At 45.5% G+C, this 21,440-nt stretch overlaps 1 protein-coding gene across 2 annotated transcripts in view; it reads left to right on the top strand.

Moving 5' to 3' along the window:
• Positions 1 to 2,149: 2,149 nt before the first annotated feature.
• Positions 2,150 to 21,440, top strand: part of FRMD4A (FERM domain containing 4A) — a 211,169-nt gene continuing 191,878 nt past the window's right edge. Inside the window, exon 1 of one of the 2 annotated variants that reach the window (XM_072858189.1) lies at positions 2,150 to 2,318. In XM_072858189.1, the coding sequence (XP_072714290.1) occupies positions 2,226 to 2,318 (93 nt within the window). In that variant the 5' untranslated portion in view covers positions 2,150 to 2,225. The remainder of the gene's footprint in view (positions 2,319 to 21,440) is intronic. The other variant, XM_072858165.1, reaches the window with a different exon arrangement.

Below are 21,440 nucleotides of genomic sequence, written 5' to 3'. Positions count from 1 at the left end.
CAAGACCTAAAAACCTATGCAAAGAACTGGTGGTTCGTGGAAATGACTGAAGGAACACTCCCCTTTCCCCTATGGAGAAAATGAGTCTATGTGGTGCTTTGTGCTGGTACCACTAGACTGTTTGCCTCTGGTCCCGGAGCTTGGTTGCTCATAGACACCGATGGAGACATGTGTTATGGCTCTTTGTCCCCTCTAGTGGATAAAGTTCTATATACAAGGCTGGTCTTTCTAGGAGTTGGACCTGAGGGGGACCTTGATTGCGGGAATATGAGAGCTTCTGGGGAAGGGGGCTGGCGTGAGCAGGAGCCCCCCCAGCCCAGGGCTTCAGATCAGGTGAGCAGGGGGATCTTTACTACTCGGCTCTCTTTTGAGGCACACACCCCTGAGGTCCTGACTCAGACATGACTCAGTTTTTATTCAAGCAAAGCTCCCAGTAAAGCAGGTCACAGTCGCCTTTGCCCTCTTTCTCCACCGGTAGATCCCCAGAGGCTCTGCTGATGCAGGCAAAGGTTCCCTGTGGGCAGCTGGGAAATGCCAGCCACCTCGTGCTTAAACAAACAGGTAGGCATCCTGTGAGATAGCAGGGGGGCATTAACAATCATAAAAAAAAAAACCTGTAAGAAGCAAAGACCCTAACTCTGCACCTATTCCACATAAAGAACCTATATAAGTCAGTCATGCTTAAGATATTTCCATCTTTTCCTGTCTCTCTCACTCTCTTTGGCAAGAGGCATATGGAACTAATTATGAACAAAGGCCGATTGTTTTAATATTTAGAGTTTCCCACATCAAGCTGCTGGGTTTTTTCTTTGACTGGTTTTAATGCATGTGCATATGCTGAGCAGATACAGAGTTTCTCTTCTTTATTTTAAACGGTTGCTTTAATGCCATGTCCCTAACACCTCCATCCTGGCTTTTGGACTTCAATCAAAACAAAGTATTTTTAGTTTTGCATTAAAATGAGAACAATACATGGAGGAAGGGGTTGGCTCCACAGCTCAGCAGATTTTGCTCTCCCAGCTAGACTGCTCCAAGGAAAAGAGCGTGGGCCAAAATCTTTTCCGTTTTACTAAGCAAATTCAGAATACCACTATGGTGTTGGTGGATTGAGAAGCTCCCACTTTGCACACATTAACTCTAAACTGCATCTGGACCAGTACCTGTAACTAAGCATGGAAATGAGCACAACATCCAAAACACATTTCTACAAAAACACAGAATCATACCTGGCTGCTTTGGGACAACTCCTGGTGTTGCAGAAAGTCTGTGGGAAGGGAAAGAATCTTTCCCATTTCCAAAACACTTGTGTACAATTTAAAGTGTAAATATAGTTTCAAACTTTTCTTCCAGAGAAAGGAAATATCATTGTCTACTAGTCTCTAATGTGGGTTTAGAAGAGAAAAAAAAAGTAGACATTGAGACTGACTTTGTGAAGACAACACTTCACAGTTATAGACAGCTGTAATATAATAATTTTTATAATTGCCAAGCAGTCTTTCACTGATACATATGTGTACAGATGCGAATGTGAGTGGTAATGTCTGTTCTTTGTACTTACGCACAGACTATGTAGCCTGAACCAGTGAGTGCTTGTGTTTAGCTGAGCAGCCCAGGGGATATGTTCGAGCCCTGTGCACTGGGTATGTGCTTTCCAACATCTAGGAGAGAGGAATATCTGAACGTAGGATTTAACATTAATCTCTACACCAGATGGTGATACACCAGATATTCTTTTTAAGGTGAACATGTGATCTACTGTACAGCAAACCAGAGGGGTCTGCAGTCACATGGCAAAATGTATAATAACTCTGATAGAGCTTTGATTAGACAACTGACCTGGTTACCATCTGTAGCAACAAGAAGCAAGCTTGACATTTTTGGAACATTCTCCCCAGAAGCTTAATTCTTCCACCTCTGTGGCACAGCAATCCTGCTGAGCAAACTACACCGAGAAACAGAAGGAAGCTAAAGATACGCTGCTTGAAACATGTTGTTAAGGTTACAAGGCTTGGGTTTTCCTTTTTTTTTTCCCCCCTCCTTTTCCCCCCTCCTTCTTTCAAACAAGCCACATCTTGACTCATACGGTCTGATGTGAAAACCCACTCAGCTATTTGATAGTTGGGAAATCTAGATGAGACTGTAAGTTATTTCAAAGGAAGCCTGTGTGTGCTGTGAACTCCCTCTCTCACACACACACGCGCACACACACGAGTTAGCTCTGCACTATGGTAGTACAGACAGCTGTGACTCCGGGTAGGACCCGAAGACTTTTATTCAAAATACCATATGGATCACTGAGGAGACGCAGTGTGGAAAGGGTAAGCCATGATTTCTTTGTCCTGAATGCATGCCCAGAGGATGAGGAGGGTACCATTTGATAGCAGTTGTCTGCCCTGATAGTAGTCAGAGCTAATAGGGGTTATGTCACAGTGTGTAGAAATTACTATTGGTGTATGCCATGGTGTGTAGAAATTACTACTGGTGGGACCTGTATGATGTTGAATTGGAGTTAGCACTAGTCAGAGGCTGTGTGATAATTTGGGGTAGCAATCGGTGCCAGCAGGAACAGTGAGATAACATGCAGCAATTAGAACTCGTTAAAGGCTCTGTGATAATACTTGGAGGTAATAATTGCTGGAAAGGATCATTTCTAATAATCCTATACTCATTGAGACAGTGTGATGGCATATGGCAGCACTGACCTGTAGCAGTGGGGAGTAAATAATAATAATGTCAAATAATGAATAGCATCTCAGGCTGATGTGGAAGGGCTCTGTGTAAGTGAACATAGATGCAGATGCCCACTAGGGTCTATCCCAGCAGAGATGTGTAGTGAGCAGTGGTTGCACAGCACAATATGGGCTATACAGTGCACGACGTGTTGCTCTGGTAGGTGCCAGCCAACGTGACACGGCAGGGCTGGCAGTCCCTGGCTAGCCAAGGTGACGCTGCTCCTTTCTTGCTGTGGCGGGTGTAGCAGTGGGTCCCAGGGAAGCCGTGATTGTGTCATTAATTTCCTGAAAGTGCATCGCTGTAGCAGCAGTGCCCAGGGGACCAGGGGAGGGGGGGTCCCATCGCTTTGAAGGATTGACAGGCTGGCAAAGAGACGGTGGCTGGGACACGGGTGTCAGCTCAGAGAGCGATGCGCACCTGCGGAGTGCACACCAAGCGCACACCGAGCACACGTGAGGTGCTTCAGGCTGCCTTTGCATTGCAAGCTGCCTCTGTCGGAGCTGGCAGGGGCGGCACGGCCCCCCAGGGGACAAGGACACCTTGTACACCCCCTCTGCTTGTCACTGATGATATCCCGTGAAAGGGTGCTCAGCTGGAGGGAATGGGCATGGTCTGCACGCTCCCTGCTGCGAGGGGTTTGGCCAGGGTGCTGCGGGGGTGGATGAGGGGTGCTGCACCTGCTGGTCCAGGGCTGGTGGCACATGTAAAAGCTCTGCAAGCCCAGACTGGCTCGGAGTTGCTTTGCACAGGACTGAGGGAAACCTTTGCTCGAGGCAACTGTTTTGCTGAAAAGCAGTTTTGCGGCAGCTGAAGCCACCTGTGAGTTTACTTTGAGTCTGTTACATGCGTCACTCAAAACAAAAAAAAAATCTGGATTTGGACATTTGAAACCAAATTTATTTTCCAATTTTTCTTTCAAACACAGTGTAATTTCATTTGGATGAATGCTTTGATTTTTTTAAGGAATATGAAAAATATCTCAAAAATAAAATGCAGGTCAAAAACTGTTTCAGTTAAACACAAAGCCCTTTTTTTGTTTTCTTCCTTCTCCATTTGGCAGAAGAGAAAGCAGAATAACTTTGTGTCAACCTGAAACATATTTTCTTTGCCTTTCCAGTCCGTCAAGCAAACCAAAGGTAATCAATTATTCACACAGCTTTGGTCTGCTATTGTTTGATTGTCGTTTGTTGCTTTGGAGCACATTCAGAAATGTCCCTCCTGGTAAATTTGGGCTTTGCAGTTCAAGATGCCGGTTCTGAGAGGGGTTGAGGACAGGCAGCCCTGCCTGCAGTCTTAACTTGCCTTGGGGACAGGGATTTTATTTGTGTCCCCTTCTACAGTGCCCAGCTTTGCTGTAACATCAGCCAAGGTTCACCCCTCCGGAGAGGCACTGCTGTTGCTGACCCAGATCACAGGAGATGGGGCAGCGTCTGGTGGCTTTGCAGCTGCTCTTGTAAGTGTGGGGAGGCAGAGAAGCTGGTGTCTCTTTCAAATGCAGCTTCCCGCAAGGTGGCAGATGCTTTTTCAGCTGGGGCGAGCTCTCAGTTGGTGCACCACGCTCCACCACTGCTAGCCGTGGCGGGTCTCTCCCCAGCTGGAAGGGCTCATGCTTTCATGCAGACTATACCTGAGACTGATGAGCCTGGAGACAAGTCATATAACAGTGTGGAAAAGGGAAGATACACAGGATACAGCAAGAGCAAGAGAGACAGACCACTCTCCCCCATGCACACACACATCCCCTTTGGAAACATGCTGCCCATACTGACCTACCTGAGCAACAGCTGCCTGAGTCCTCTGGCTTTGCTTTGCGCATTAGTCCCTGTGATGGAGAGGGGTAAAAGACAGCAGTACTCTCACAGGGAGTTTCCAGGAGGTAACGCCATGGTGGGGAGCAAGGGAGAGCATGGAAATACCTGCAGGAGAAGGTGTTGGAGAAGGTCAGTATTTATATAGGAGGCAAGAACGGATGCGTAAGGATGACCAGCTTTGCAGAGGACTTGGCAGTGTGTACACACTTAACAGCTCCATGCACAGCCCAAGAGACCAGCCACTGTCGGGGGCGGTTGTGTTGTTTTATTTTCACTCACATCCACAGTTTATTTCTCTCTTTCCCACTCCTTGACCTAAGGTTGGGGTGGTTTAGGCTTCTTGTCAGGCAAATGCTGGAGCCTTGCTATAAGGGTCGCCACAGGATTTGGTAGGATGGTTTTTGGAACCAGCTCTTTTTTGTCCTACCTCTCTGTCCTTGCCGTTATTTTCTCTGTCTTGTCACAGAGCTGCCCCATCAGGTACCTGGCCCATGAGGTTGTGGTCAACCTGGTTGAAGCATGCACCATGGTCTCTCTCCCTGGAGCCCCCCACCAGCTAGAGGTGGCAAGGCAGATCCCCTGCACCTGGGGTCCTGATGCCACACAGACACTGTGTTTCTAAGCTCAGAGTCCATGAAATCCTGCTGCAACAGTGAGTCCAAAATAAGGTCCGGAGTGAGACAGTTACATATGTAAAATCCAAGATGTGAGAGATCTGTGCAATGCGTGGCACACACCCAGCAAAAGAGATGGCTTTGCAAAGGCTTTTACAAGTCCAAATAAAAAAGGGCAGTGCTAAATATTAGTAGGTATGGCACAGAGGTCACCAAACATGTCAGCTGAGGCAGAATTAAGTTTTGTGCCATGGGACACACCAGCAGCCAGCGTCAGGACTGAGACGTGACTTGGGTTCATCTAAGTCAATGCTGATGTCTGTGAGACATCTCCATCCTGGCCAGGACCTTGGGCTGCCTTTGGGATCACTGCAGAGTCAAAATACTCTGCAGGGGTTGCAGAGGTGGTCCCCTGAACAGCCATGTTTGTATGAATTAATAACTCCTTAAACTCCAGCCAGCTCTCCTTTAGCCAGCATACACAGGGACACCTTGGTCGGAAGAGGACCCCCCCAAACCAGGCAACGTGAATCCCATCCCTAACACAGTATTTCTCAACACAGAGCCCTCCCCACCAGCTCTTCCTTCTCTGGGTCTCCTTCCCTCACCAGTAAACATGCACGTTAAATATGTAGTCCTTTCTCCCTCTGCATTATTAATGTGAGATGGTTTATGCCTGCGAGCTATCTTTATTATATCCATGTGCTGCGGATGTGTGTGAGAGGAAGATGAATAGAGTCCTGCTAATGTCTAACAAATGCCTAGCACCATTCAGAGATCTCTTTCTGCTGCTATAAGGCACTGGTAAAGAAGAACACATATTTAGTCCTTCTCTCAAGACCTCACTGGCTATTTTCCAGGCACAGGAATGTTTCTCACCACAAACCCAAGGCATTGTGTTTTGAGTTAGAAAGCCTAGAGAAAACATGCAGCTCTCTTGTATTAAAAAAGAACAAGTCTGCCCTCTCTTCTGCCTTCAAGGCTCTAAGGATGGTACTACAGAAGCTGTGTAAAAAAGGAAGGCCATCTCCAGACTAAATGAAGTGCTGTAAGAAAAAAATCAAGCTGGGAGAGATATGGCTGGAAAAGCCACTTTAAATTAGGTCTTGCAGTTTGCACCCCAGCTTTAGGTTCCAGCTCTCAGCTACGGTAAATTAAAGGCCCTGTGCCCAGTTGTGTCAGTGGATGCTTGCAGCTCAGCAGGATTCTAGTCTAGATTGCTTTTTTATTTCTTGTGCCTCTGAAGAAGATAAGCTAAGATTAAAAATGCCGCCAGAGCCCCAAGCCAGAACTCCACTGTCCATTGCACAAGTGTAAATCTACACCGGCATGGAGCTGGGACTGGTATTTACCTATAACACTTCATCTCTGAATGGATATCCATGAACACTCATTCATATCATGACTTTAAAACACACCAGGCAGAGATAAATCAGTAAATGGATATTTATTGCCATAGAAAACAGATGGCAGAAGACAAAGCTCCCATGTTCTTATCCCAAGCTGCAAGCACGTTAAGAATGCGGCAGGAAACGTCATTCCTCCTATAAATAAATTTCTCTTGAGAAGAGAGAACCCAGGGCTGAAAAAAAAAAATCAGTCTTTCTGCTCTGCAGGCCAAGTCTGAGGCAGGTTTTCCCACGCTATTCTGCAGCTCATGGCGACCTTTGCTGTTGGCAAGAGAGTACGTTGCCTTCAAGCAAATCCAGCAAAAGAGTTCGGGTATGTCTTGCTGCTGTACAAATCTACCAGTTCTTTTACTACTCCGAGTTATTGATTTTCTTTTTCTACTAGACAAAGCATAATTCAGTGTTTGGCTTGTTATTAATTATTTTTCCAGCATGGATTCAAGAGCAAAGTGGTCGGAAACCTCTCACACCAAGGGCTGCAGTGTAGGATCTAATGGGGTGGAACAAACAGATCTTGTGATATTCACGGTGGAGTGGTCCTCATTTGTTAAACCCTCTCGTGCAAGCCACTGTGAGTGATGCTGCAAGCACTCACTCTGACACCATGACTAGGCGAGTGCTTCAAGAGAAGTTGATCTTTCCAGTTCACGCTATTTACTTGCAAACTCTTACACTGGTGTGCAGGTCCTGCAGACCTTTGCTTAGCACCTTCAGTGACATTTTTTGGACAGGCCTCTTACCTTGACAGCATCACCACCAATCTGATAGACTGCCGAGGTGACAGCAGAGTTGCTCAGATACTGTGGATAGCAAAAGAACAGTAGATATTTGAGTGTAGAAGTTGTCCAAGAGAGAAGAGAGACCTTGAAGCAAGGAGCTACTGTTGTCCCAGGTAACAAGTGATAGGACAAGAGGAAATGGCCTCAAGTTGCACCAGGGGAGGTTTAGACTGGATATTAGGAAATTTTACTTCACTGAAAGGGTTATCAAGCATTGGAACAGGCTGCCCAGGGAAGTGGTTGAGTCGCCATCCCTGGAGGTATTTAAAAGACGTTTGGATGAGGTGCTTAGGGACATGGTGTAGTGGTGGTCTTGGTAGTGTTAGGTTTACGGTTGGACTCGATGATCTTAAAGGTCTTTTCCAACCTATACGATTCTGTGATTCTGTGATTCTGTGATTCTTAGCTTTTTTCTGGAAGTCACTCAAGTCTCAAGGTGATGAAACAAATATACAAACTTAGAGTGCTGAAAAAAAGCGCAGCATTTTGCAACACACTTTATTTGCAATGAATTATTCACCAGCCCTATAGACAAATAATTGTATAAAAAAAATGAGTAAGAGGATAAGCTTAAATAGCAAAACCATCACCTGTATAACGCTCTGATATAATCACTTGTGACTGCCAAAACATCAATTTTCTCTGCTTCATCTGAGCTTATCTTTTCTGACCTGTTCACAAGTATTTTGGGGGAATTGGATTAATTTGAACTCTACCTAAACAGATAAATGCTTCGCGCACCCTCTCAGGTGTCTAGAAGTTGTAATGTTTTGTGACACTTCTAAAAGGTGTAACAAATCAAAACAGACTTTTCTGTGAAACGGATCAGGAGCTGTGCCAGACTTTATCTCCCCAAAATTCATGCAGGTTAACAGTGCAAGAGGTGAGAGCATGGCAGAGGCTAATGGATAGTGACTGGTGAACTCTGCAGAGTTCGGAGCCAGTATACTGTTCAAATTGGCTTTCAAATGGTTGGAGCTTAATTGAATTATTGGAAGCTCTCAAGGCCTGGAGACTTCTCGAGCAGAGGCTCTGCTGTGAAATTTCCAGTGCTTCAGATTCTTATTTTGATTGGAAAATGAAAAGCTTTTTTCATTACAGTTTGGCATTTGTTGCCTTCGCGTTGGCCAGACCCTGGGACAGCAAGGGTTTGTCAGGGGACACAAGGGCAAGCCAGGGGACAGAGGCTGGGAGCCAGAAATGAGCCAAATCTTTTGGATTCGGGTGAAGGGAAGGGGGGGATCATGTGAATCCAGTTACAGAGCTTTGGAGGGGATGGAAAGGCTCCTGTAGTTCATGGACCCTTTTGGTCTTCCAGCTAATAAGCCTGCTCAAAGGGCTTTCTCAGGTAGTTAGTACCATGCCCAGATCATACACCCACCAGCAGGCCAAAGCTCAGGAGTTATGATGGTTTAGCACCAGAGTAGTTTGCCTCGAGGTAGTGGTCTACAGCCCAAAAGGCAGGAACTTGCCACCCCTCCAAGGAGCTTCCTGGAAGGGGTTTTTCATACAGAGACTGTTTCATGCAAGGTCAGCAAGTGATAGATAATGCAAAGTGGTAGCTTATGTATTTGAAATATCTTCCAACCTGCCCTACCCTGAAGACCTAATCCTAACTCAGCTTCTAGCCAGCACTTATCCCGCGAAGGGCTTAGACGTGCCTTCAGCTGTGTTTTAAAGTCCAGGCAAGGAAAGTCTCTAGAATTTGTCAATTCATGATACGTACAAGGGATTGCTTAAATGTTGCTTCAACAATTTCCTGAACTAACAGCATTGTCAGACATCAAGTGCAAAGTAGGATACATGCCTTTTTCCAGTTCTTAATTTCTTGATCAATCTTTTCAACCATTTAGATCAGGATACTGTAAGAGTATGGAAAAAAACAAAGCAGTGGAAGAGCAACAGACTTGGCCTTCATAGAGCTTTTCCATTTTCACTCTTGAGACATCTTTGGTCCAGACCAGGCACCAACACAAGTCTGGTTAAACACCAGCAGTGACTTTGGTGAAGCTCACAAGCTCCAGGGCCCCCCGAACCAGCCTGACAGAAAACGTGAAAGAGGCTGTTCTGACCAAAAGGAAATCTGTCCTGTAGGTAGTCACACAGTTTCTATTCTGCTGATTCAAGAAGTCTGGAAAGTTGGATTTAGATTTCAAACACACTTCCAAACTTCTGATCAAACTTACTGTCTGAGCTTAGCTTATTTCCTGTTGAAGTATATATTATCCTCATTGTCTCAATCATTTCTAATGGCTTCAAAGAAACGGTGACTTTTTATTCTACCAGCAGATGTATATCAGTGATTCTTACGCTTCAATTTTTCATGTTGGGACCAAAGTATCAAAATCTCCAAATTGCACAGGCAAGGAGCACAATTAGTCTCCACTTCCCAAAGATACCACATGAAAAGCTTTTGAAAAGATAATGGGCTGCAAATGATGCCATTTAGTCACCCGCACAAACTCTACAATCCAGCTGTACTTCTGGAATATATTTAGAAGGTGTAATTAGTGTTGTGCATGCTTTGAAGTAAGTGAGCAAGTTTCTTAACTGAGGTTGACATTCATTTTGGTTTCCAGCACTCCCTCTATAAAAGCCACCAAGTCTTGATGGGGTGGGACCATGGGTATCTATTTTCTCTCCAGGTTTTGCATCATCATAGATTAGGTAAACTCCATGTGAAACAACAGCTAAGGACCGATAACCTGCAATTAATGTTGATGCGCTAAGCATCTGCCCTTTGGAGATCTACATGTAGAACAAGCACCATTTTACTGTTTTACCATTTTAGTTCAGAATAGAAATCACTGCAAGAGTGAACCAAATCGGCCTTAACTCAAAAGTTTCTGCCACAGGGAGTTTCCACCCTGCCAACTCCCAACAGATGAGTGATGGGATGAGATGTGTTTTGGAGAAACTCATCTAAGAGAGATGAAAGTTAGGGGTTTATGTTCTTGCTAGTGTGTATTTCCCATGTCAGCTGCCTTCCACTTGTACCTTCAGCCAGCCTACATTTACAAGTTTGTCATGCAACCGTAATAATTTTTACTACCTTTTTCGGCCTCTTCAATAGTCAAAGAAGAGAGAATAATGTGTGTCTTCTGGTGACAACTCATCCTAATATCTTCAAAGACAATTTAGGATGGGATGAATTGCCCTCTATGTTGACATCCATCTTCCATTAACTGTAGAGGGAACAAAAGCCTTTCCAGGCAGAGGAGATAAACACAGACTGCAATGTCTTGCTCTGCGTGCTTACTCCTGGAGACCAGATCCAGATGGGGCATCCAGGCTAGCCCAGCTCAGATGTGAACATCCCCATAACAGAGGTCTGACCCCACAATTGTGTGTTCACTAGCTCTGCACATGGTTCTGTGAATCTTTGGTTTATCAGCCCAGGGTTTGTCCTGGGAAGCCCTGCACTACCACCTCCAATAGTTGTAGGACTTGTGGGAGAAATTGCCTGTCCTTGCAGGGGAGTTCTAGGGGGCCACGTGCACTGCAAAACAGATGGGCTGCACCCCACTTTAGAGAAGATACAAATCTATTTCATAGCCAGCAAAGCAACCCATCTCATTCATGTTAGAACTACTGTATACTTCTCACAGCTTTTCCTGTGTGGAAGATCAGATGAGCAAGGGTTGGCTCTGTGTAGTTGTTCCTTTGGTCAAGGCTTGCAAGTACAGTGCAAGCCTGCACGCTAACAAGAAGTGTGCCCCTTGCAATACAGTTTATTGATTTTGCAGTAAACTAGGTGGCTACCATTAGTTTTACTGAAAGGTGTCAACGGTGCCATCCTTCTGGTGGCCCTGCCCTCATAGCCCTAGTGGTGGTCTGCTGCTCCGCCAGATCAGGCTGGAAAACTGTAGCATAACATGATGACTATGTGGTCTTTGGAGTCAGAGCCAGGCAGAAGGCTCTGCTTCCTTATCGCTGTGGATTGCTAGATCATCACCTAAGTCCCAACAAAGCTAAAATTTGTGTCACAAGGGTAGCAATACATGCTCTTGTCCAGGTGCCAAGCAGCAGGGTCCCGGGCTCCAGCCCCGCCTCTGTGTCCTTGAGACCGTGTTTGCAGAAGCAGTCGTTCAATTTTAGGAGCCTCTGTGTTTGAGTCCGTTTTGGGGAGCTCAAGGTGCTCACTGTTTCTTTTGGACACATGTGTTCAGACAGCCTGAGGGAATGTCTGAACCTGCTCAGAAGGACAGCCCCACGGCCATTTTCTGGGTTATTCTTCAATGTTTACGTGCTTGCAGGCTGGAGGTAAGGGCACCAGAAGTAGATCATTGAAAATGCACAGGGTAGCTTTATGACCAATGGACTGATAAAATGCCAGATACCTCACCTGAGTACAAGGCAGCTGGGGAGACAGGAAAGGGACTGGGTCCTGTGTTTGCACCCTCTCCAAATGCCTCTCTTTCATTGCAGGATAGATATAATGTGACATTCAAAGCAATATGTATCTCATATCAGTTTCTCTGCATAAATGCCTGTATTTACTGCGTCTGAAAGAGATGCTGAGATCTGTCTGGGTAACAGCACTGTGAGATGCTCAGGGGAAGAGCACAGGATCAGTGTGCTCCCCTGACCAGTGTGATCCATGAGAAATTACCACTTTTCAGAGAGGAGAATGCCAATGTCCTTTTCCTCTGCCATAGCACTCCAAAAAAGCTGTTCAACATCTTGCTTTTATTAATCCTTTTGCGCTACATTCAGTAGCCACGATATGTCTCTAAGCACAAGGCTTGTCCTGCGTGGGTTGTAATATTATCCATGATGCTTTGGAGCATCTTAGGAAGCTGAATGAGGATGGCAACAGGTGACTTTGTCTTTCAGTCTTCTGTTAATCAATCTTAATGCATTAGCAGACAGTGGGAGGAAGAGGAGCAAGGTTAAAACCCCACAGGTAGTTTGTCCTCATTAAAGGTCCAGATTTTCACAGAAAACCAAGAAAAGCAAGTTGCAAATGTTTCTCAGGCTCTCCTTTCCTCAGAGCTGAGCTCAAAGCTGTTACTGTTGCTTGAGGGCAGAGCCTGGAGTTCCCAATTTTTGAAAATACCATCCAAGAAAATCTGTCAAGGCTAATATGATGGATGGGCTATTGCAAGAGGGAAGCTTGGCAATCCTAGGTCACAATTTAAAATGATTCCCTATAATACATTGGGCTTTACATATTACAAAGGCTCTGCAGACATTGATCCTCTCCAGACCTCTGCAAGACCCAGCCAGCGCTGTCATTCCCACTTGGCAGCCAGGATGCTTTCAGGGTAAAAGCCAAGGTGAACAGCCGACACCATGCAAATCTGGGTGTGTTTGAAGCAGGATCAAACTTCAGGGCTCCCGTTAGCTGGAAGTGCATATCCACATCCCCTTCCTCCCTCTCCAGCATCTCTCCACCCAACCCGTGCTTGCAAACCACACCAGGGACTGGGAGGAGGCTTTCTAATTTTCATAATTTCCACTCTGAAATGTTGGAAATCTTCCTTTTTCCATCCTGGACTTTGCTGTAATGCAGCCATCGTGTATCCTCCTGTAAACTTTCAAATGCACCAATAGTGGCAGTTTCCTGCAGATGAAAAAGGATTTGCTTCAGTTACAGCAAGTGGGAACCTGGCCAAGAAGAGTCATAAAACCAGAGGACGTTGATTTTTAAAAGCACAGTTATGTTAGTGCATTCCAATGCATCCAATCAGTCACCGGAGAGCAGTTAAAGTGGCCTTGGGGCCAACCTCCAGCTTCTGGAGGATGGTGTCAGGGGAAAGATAAGCAGTCTGATGCCAGCAGATGATCTAGCCCCTTTTCCTTACAATCAGTCACAGCAGACTGTGCGGTGCTGGCCAGACTCTGGGTTGCAGCAGCATTTTGAAAACTTTTCATTCCTGAGCTTTGTTTTATACTAATCCACGGATGCTGTTATCTGCCCTAGACTGGAAGGGAAATTGCTGAAAGATTCAGGACAAGGGCGTAGGCAGCATGAATATTTTCTGCAAAGGCCAAGAGATGCTGTGAGGTCTCTGAACATCCCTTATAGAGCTCAGCACTGGTGTTTTCTCTGAAGTCAGCACCTTCCCTTCCCCAGGAGTCCTCTATTTAAGGGTCTCAAGGTGAAAGAACCCTGTTTTGAAGGGAAGGGAGCAAAACATTTCTGAAAGTCAGCACCTTTTAAAGTCCAGGCAGAAACCCACAAATCCAGATACCCTGAATCACTTGAAGATGGATCAGGCATCTTCTGCAGTCCATGATATGTACCACCATGCTCTTGCACTCAGCCCCTCTCCCGTCAGGTCAGCGCTTTGCAAGGAGAGACTTCAGGACTGGCCTCAAATTCCCCGGGCACCAGCCTCTGAGAAACGCTCCGTTGTTTGTGTTTTGTAACGATTGCCCATCGGGGAGGCACTGACCATCTCTCCCTCCCAGTTCCTAGCTTGTGAAGCCAAGAAATACCAGCATGAAAAGGCCCACGTTCTCTTGTCCTGGAATTAACTGACCACGTCCGGTCAGACGGGGACAGAGCCCAGAATACCATCTCCGTGGGCTTTTCTTTCCCATGACAGTTTCCCAGTCAGAGCTTGAGTAAACATGAGGTCATCACCAATTTATAATTGCTGAGATTTATGTCTCTCCTGATCACGTTTTTATAGAAGCAGCAATATGCTTTCATTCTTGCTGTTCTGCCCATATCTTAATCACTCTTCTGACAAATCCAAACACCCTATTTTGAAATCAAACAGATTCACAGAGGATGTTCCCTGCCAAGGCAGTGATTCTTGTCTGACGGGACCACTGCCCTGTACAATGTTGATTTTGGTGGGCTTCAGACATAAATCTTCCCAAAGACCGTTTCTCTCACTGCACAGAATAAGCCCTATTGTTACAGCTATGATGCATTTGGGATACGTCTCCATTGCTCTTTAGACCATGGCAGCCACTTAATGGGGCTGTTCTCATAGCTGAGTACCCTGTTTCATCTCCTTTCCATGATGGAGCAGAGAGGTCCCAGGCAGTGTACCTGGGGAAGGTGAGGGTGGTGGGGTTGTTGCTCTCTGTCCCCTCTTTTTGGCTGAGCAATGGCTTGGAGGAGTGTTTATACCAAAGCCTAGGCAAAAGCACCACGATGGAAATGTGCAGTCATTTATGCTCCTCCTGAATCCTGCAATAACCCACATGAGGTCAGTCAGGACCAACTTCGTCTTGAAGTGCCTGGTTCACACAGACCAACATGACACCTTGGCTCTACGAAGGAAGTTCTTCCTGGCTTTGCAAGGTTGTGGCATGGCTTTGCCAATTGATGCCTGTCCCTGACGAGGCTGAACCCCAGATCCTACCCATACTGTCAGGGCCCTTCAGAGGTTGTTCTTCAACCCACATGTGCATGGCTCATTAAGGGCAATGGACCATGCACTGCCAATACTTGTCTGTGGGCTGAAGGCAATCATGCAGGGACCAAGAACAGCTCGCCGTCCTGAACAGAGATGGAGTGGGAGCCAAATCAGGGCAACATAACACCAAGAGCCATGAGTGCAGATCAAAAGACCTTCAGCCCCATGGGAGCTTCATGTCTGGGTAGAGATCGTGCTGTGACTGAGTTGCATCTGGAGTCGCACAGGGTGTGTGCTGTGTGGGACCTACAGGAGAGGGCATAGCATGGCATTTCAGACTGACACAGGCCTGATGGGAACTGCCCAGAAGAAATGAGGGCAATCTTGCATGTGGTTCAAAGAGAATTGCATGGATAGAATATATGGCCCTAAGCAATGAAGAAGTGAGTTTATTTCAACCACATAAAGCTATTCAACTTGTGAACAACATTAGCTGGGTTTTGATCACTCTTTTTTTCCGAGCTACTGTGGTGGTTGGGCAGAACTTCCAAGTTCATCATTCTCTTAAAAGTTCCTATATTTGTTTTCCTTAGACTTGAGACTTCTTTTAAAAAAAAGAAAATTTGCCATATCCTTCAGCTGCAAATGATTTAATCGTTCTTGGCTTTGTGTGATCTGAATATTTTCTTGTTCTCTTGCTTTGCAGCTGTGACCTACTTAATTACAAGCAGGAAACAAACCCCAGAATCATTAGACATTCTGCCTGGCTCGAAGAAGGGGAAAAAAATAAAAATCTCGTGTTGTTAAATACTAGGATGTCCTTCTTAATAACAGGAAGTCAAGCTCCAGATAGCAACAGTGAACATTTGAATTCTTTGTGCATCAAGATAAGGACAGCAAAGAGCTTACAAGTTTTATTTTTTATGGCATGGATGTTTTGGGGGCAGGGGAAATGAAAGCCACTTCTAACAGCCAAAATGGGAATGACTCATAAATTTCTAAATCAAGAGTGTAAATCCTCTTTGTTTTAACTTCTGAACAGCTTCAGTCTGCTGTCCATAGAGACAATGAAGTGACTGACTTGCTGCTTCGATCCGGCAGCTTTAGATCCATTTTCTCCTCTTTTCAGGAGGTATGAGCAAACAAGCTAGACAGTGAGTTTGGATTCCACATTGCAAATCATCAGGTTGGAAGGCAGAGCATGGGGGAGTTTGATTAACTGCTCTCCACCTCTGCAGATGGAGTCTGGGCTACTATTTATATCTCCTGAAACTCAGCACCCCGTCTGGATATGCTGGTGGGTATGTGGGTGTAATAGTGGCTATAGAAAACAGCCAGAGAGAGGGAAATCCAGGACTGCCAGCCTCTGTGACTGGCTGTCCCACACAGGCACTTCAGTCCTCTTGTCCCTGTTTATCCACAGCTCTGGTAGCAGCTCAAAAATACAAATCTCTCAATGCATCGTGAGGCAATAGAAGCTGATGTTTGTACAGGGTTTTAAGCCGAGCGGCAACAGAAGTGCAAGTTATCATCTTCTGTCAACTGTGCATGCATTATCACTGTAGATGGCACGGATCCAGCGCTGTCCTACAACGCAAATGGAGATTTTCCATTAGCACGAGCCACAGGGGTCTATGTTTCGGGAGCAAACAGGGTAGGGGTCAACTCTTATGCTCTACTGAGAAGGTCTAACTGGTCCCAGCTGGGGAGATGTTCTCAGCGTGAAGATCTGCTGCCGTACAGTAATCCCCCTACGTTGACTCCTGAGTTTCCCAACTGCAGATTAGTTGTGCTGTGCCAATAGAAACAACCAAACCACCCCACGTGAGTCAGCCCCGGTGCAGATGCCATGAATGAGCGTGCAAGTGTGCACATGCACTGCTTTTTGTGGTGTTAACAGCTCAGCATGGCTTGCTCTGGGATCTCTCTACCCCAGAGTCAACAGAGCCATCACGCTCCTCCATGGCACTCTCCCTACATGCATTTAGCACCGCCTGGATGTATACAGCACTACTCCCACAGGGAGCATATATATATATAACCAGTCTTCACCTCAGGGAACATTTGTTCACCCACAGTTATGCTCATTTTGATAATCAGTGTAGGAGCTTTCAACACAGAGGGTACATTATCGATCTAAGATATCTTAAGTATTTCTGCTTTTTGCTGCATAACTCTAGTGGAATATGACCAGCGGCTTTCTAGCAGGCGGAACACATATTTACTTTTTAACATAAAACAGTTCCCCTGAGATTTCATAGCACCTGACAAATGTCAGTGAATTAATCTACTGAAGAAATGGAGACCCATAAAGTTATGTGACTCGTCTAATGTTGCTCAGGAAACTGATGACTTTTCTGGAATAGGACCAGAACCCTCCTCATTTCTACTCTGAAGGTTATATTTGACCTGCTTATATTATATCTTTCCTCTCTGTCCAGTGACAATTACATCCTAATCAGCAAGACCAGTATTTATTTGTAATGATCATTTGTAAGGAGCTTCAGAATAAATTAAATATATGCACTTTAACTTAGGCAGGAGCAGTCTTTCCAACCCATAAGCAAGATCAAACATGAGAGATCTGGACCATTGATTTTCTAAAATACATTCCCTTTGCCCTCCTCCTTTTTAATGAAATGCTCAGCTCTTGTTTATGAACAGAAAGGACTTTGTATTAGTCATTGAATGCAGTGAGTGTTACCACTGAGTCTGAATCAGACAGACCACTTAAATGTATCTGCAGGATAAGTTGTAAGAAAATGTTCTGCTGAAATGGGCCATTTGTGCTGTATGTAGGCTTGTTTTGCATAGACGGCAAGGCTGCCCTTCATTAAATTATGTATCTTGCCATAGGGCAAAACTGCAGACTGGCTTTTTATGAGCCACCAGATTTGTCCTCTCTCCCAAGCAAATAGTGCCAGTTAAGAGACACCTGCAACGTGAAGCAATGTGTCCTCCAAACCACAGCTCACAGCCAAGGCCATTTTGACAGTGTGGCCATCATCTTCTGATATGGGGTGGGAAGCACAAGCTAAATGTGTAATTTAAAATGATATGAACACAGGGGTACAGGGGAACCCCTCATAAAGGCAAATACTTGCTCCAGTCACCAAAGGAATAAGCAAAAGCTTGAAACAAGAAAAATGTAACTGAACAAGCGTGTGACTCCTTCTGTGAGCAGTCAGGTGTGTTCGATCTGCAGTCTGAAATTCAGTGCCCACCTGATGGGCACAAACACAGGCTTGTCTCAGGTTTGTATTGCTTCACCTCTGAACCTTGCCAGAGGCTATTTTAGACACAGGCGAATAACATGGAAGGAAAACAGCTCAGCTGCTGGATGAACTTTAGGTTGCCCCCTGTTCATACGTGCCTCCTAAGCAGGCTGTGATTTTTTTCTGTTTTCTTCTGGCCAAAAATAATTCTCCTGAACATTTCTGCACATAATACCAGAGAGCAGCGTGATGATAAACCTTGTGGTGATGGGCATGTGCAAGCGCATGCTGCTTTGATTGGACACCCTGGTCACAGGACGTTACAGTCCCCAGCGGGATCAGAGTTAATCATAAGCTTGGGTTTCCAAAGTGAATAATCGTATTTAAGATCTCGCCATTCACTTTCTGCGGCTGTTCTGCACTATTTACTTAATAAGTTGTCCTGACCTACATCCCCTCCTGCAGACTCATTCACCGCAGTGTTCATGGAGAAAGAGGATTGAATAGCAAATCTCTGCACAATCTCTTTCATGTTTCTGCGTAGTAGAAGTGAAAATCACTTTAGCTGGTGGAATATTAGGGACAAGTACAAGCCCAGCTTTATAGGATTCACCTACTTCTAAACCTTGTTAAATCGCTAACACAGCTTACTTTAGGAAATGAAATGCGTATGATTTGAGGATATGACATAGTCTCCTGTGTCAGTCAATAAAAACCTCTCTAAAGTGAGGACACGTACAGCCTTACACAGACGGAGCTGCTGTTCACATAACGATAATACTTAGCACTACCAGAGCACTTTACATTTTCAAAGAGCTTTAGAAATGTTATGATCAAGGTGGATGACTGGAATAGTAAATTTTCGTTCAGTTATTACTGTGAAGCAGCAGTTCATTTCATTATGGAACATTTTAGGCCATATGGACTCATGAGAACATCTTGAGGAAATTGGCCAGGATTTCTGACTCGTGATGTTTGTCCTAAAATGTAACCAGCAGAGAAGTCTTTGGTTTCTTGAATTTTCTCTGCAGGGGGGTTGTAGGGCTCTCAGTGGTGGCAGACCAGGGGGTGAGGGAGGCTGTTTATATCTGTGGTTTTGGTAGCATGTGATGGGTGAGAGTTAGAAGGCGACTGAAGCAGTGCAGGCACAGCCATCACATTTGCATGGGGCAGCAGATCTTTGGGGACATACTTCCAAGTACAGCTTCTTGACCTACAGCTCCAGAGAGGTGAGCTAGGGGTGTTGGTGCCTCCTCTACAAGTCTGTGAAGACTCAGGCATGATCATTGTCCAGGTCTTGTGGCCCAGCCAGACTGAGGTCATGACCTTTTAGCAATCCAAAATGATTACAGGGTCAGCAGACCCTTAGTTAATCAAAGCTCTCAGCAGAGCCAGTACGGACATCCATACTTTATTTTCACTCTTTTCAAATTCAGGTGAGTTTCCTTTGCCTAGAACATATATGTTGTATAATATAGCCCTTAAAGTCTGAGGATTTGTTTCTTCAACTGAAGTGCCATTCCCAGCTCCTTTTAAAACCCTTCCCTCAAACCTTTCCTTATATGAACAAAGTACAAAACCTGGCAAAGGTACCAGAAATAAAGTCAATATGATCCAGTCCTTGCTGGGAAGCTGGGAAGCTCCTGCTGGACACATGGAAACCCTCCATGGTCCCTCCTTGGGTGGCAGCGAGGCCACTTGTCAGGGGAAAGACAGAGAAGCCCAAATGGGTCAGCATGAGGGATGAGACCACCTTGGCTGGGGTGGGAATAGGGCACTCAGAGGCTCAGGTTCTCAAGTGGATTTGGTGCCCAACGTCCATTTGGAAATCTTGGCAGAGTTTGTGGTTCAATACAGTTACAGAAGGGAGGTCACTTCTGTCCCCACCGAGGGCCCTGTCTCTGTGTGGGTGCATGTGCAGGAAGGGGGGTGGCTCCTTCTCTGTCTGTTTGATCACTTGGCAGTGGGTCATCTCTAACTATTCCCATCATATCAGCCACGAAAATGATGTGCCATTAAGGCACAAGGAGGAAAATGCAACTAGCTAAACATCTCAAAAAAACATCTCCAACATAAGAAAGCGTGAAGCTGCAACATGAAAGGGAACCTTAGACATGAAGATCTAACAACATCAATCCTCTTAACACTACAGAGAAATAAAGATCAAAAAGGGTAATGGATTTGAAATAAGACCTGAAAGACCACATTGGGCTGGCGCTGCAGGGACCGTTGGGGCCATATGTTGAGAAGAAGCAGGATGTTTCTGGTATGTCTACAGCAAGCTCAAAGGAAACCGCCCTCTACCCGGCATGTCTGTCTTTCAACACATTCAAATACATCCACACCCATCGGAAAGTTGAGATTTACACTAGAGTGTGCTGGAAAGAGATGCTGAACTCCGCCTTCCGAGGCCAGAATATACAATCTGCCTAAAGGCAAAACACGGACCCGTCTGTTGAGCTCCCAGTGCAGGCAGTGTCTACCTACATCAGTGCACGGCAGTGATTTGCAGGGTCTGTGGTGAGGAGGAGCCATCTGCAGGGGTTGGGTTGGGAAAGCCACCCCCAGCCTTCAAGCCTCCATGACAGTCCCATGAAACAACACAGCAGCCCAAAGGGGTTTGGGGTTTTTTTTCTTTTTTTCATGGGAAGTAAGGAGCTATTTTTATACCCTAGTAACAGCCTTTGGACTGTCAGTAAAATGTGGGAGGTTTCATAGTAAATGTTTTGTCTGACATTTTCTCAGAAACAGTGGGAAATAATCAGCGCATAATTAGAGAGGCTGTGTTGAAAAGACCTGCAAATGTCTATAGATCTATGTAGAGTGCAAAGGGCTTTTTTTTTTCCTAATTGACCTTAGTGAAGGTGAAGCTCAGCGTGTTTTACAGAAATGTAAGATGATTTTACAGAAATTACTCAAAGTGCACACCAGCTGAAAAGCCAAGTTGCTGATTCTCAGTAATCTTTTTCTCCTCTCTTCTGCCATTCCCTGTAGCAATGACCTCTTCTGACCTTTTTGGATAAGTAAGAGCACCTTCTGTGGTGTCTCCCTGGAAAAGAGCACCCTTGGTGATATATCCCTTGGCTCTGTAGGGGATGGGCTGTCTTTGCCTGAGAAGCGTCCACAGTTGCAATTCCCTTGGAAGCTGCAAGGTGGGACGGGTAGTCTGTATTCAGGCAGCTTTTACCCCCTCAAAAAATAGTATGTGTCTAATCAACAGGAAAACCTCCACAGGAAACCAAACAATCTGCTCTAATCATGAAGATAAATCTACACACTGAAATGCTCACTGGGCCTCCTATAGACTCAAGTGACTCTGAAGGAGACTGCCCTAGTCTATCAGTTAAATAAATACATAGGGGAACTGTTTTCAGAAAGTCTGATTATGTCATCAGCCAAGTGAAAGGGCTCCTTCAGAGCTGCCTTCATCTGTTGAGTAATTACCGAGTTGGGACAGGGGGCCAAAAGTCTCCTTTCGAGCATACGGAAAGACTAGATGCACATGTGGAGTAGCTAATTTTAAAACTGCGGCATATCCTCCATTTCCCCTCCTCTCCCCC

The sequence above is a fragment of the Ciconia boyciana genome, chromosome 1 (genome assembly GCF_034638445.1).
Source record: "Ciconia boyciana chromosome 1, ASM3463844v1, whole genome shotgun sequence".
Classification (NCBI taxonomy): Eukaryota; Metazoa; Chordata; class Aves; order Ciconiiformes; family Ciconiidae; genus Ciconia; species Ciconia boyciana.
Note: the sequence above shows the minus strand (reverse complement) of the source record. Positions and strands in the feature narration are given on the sequence as shown.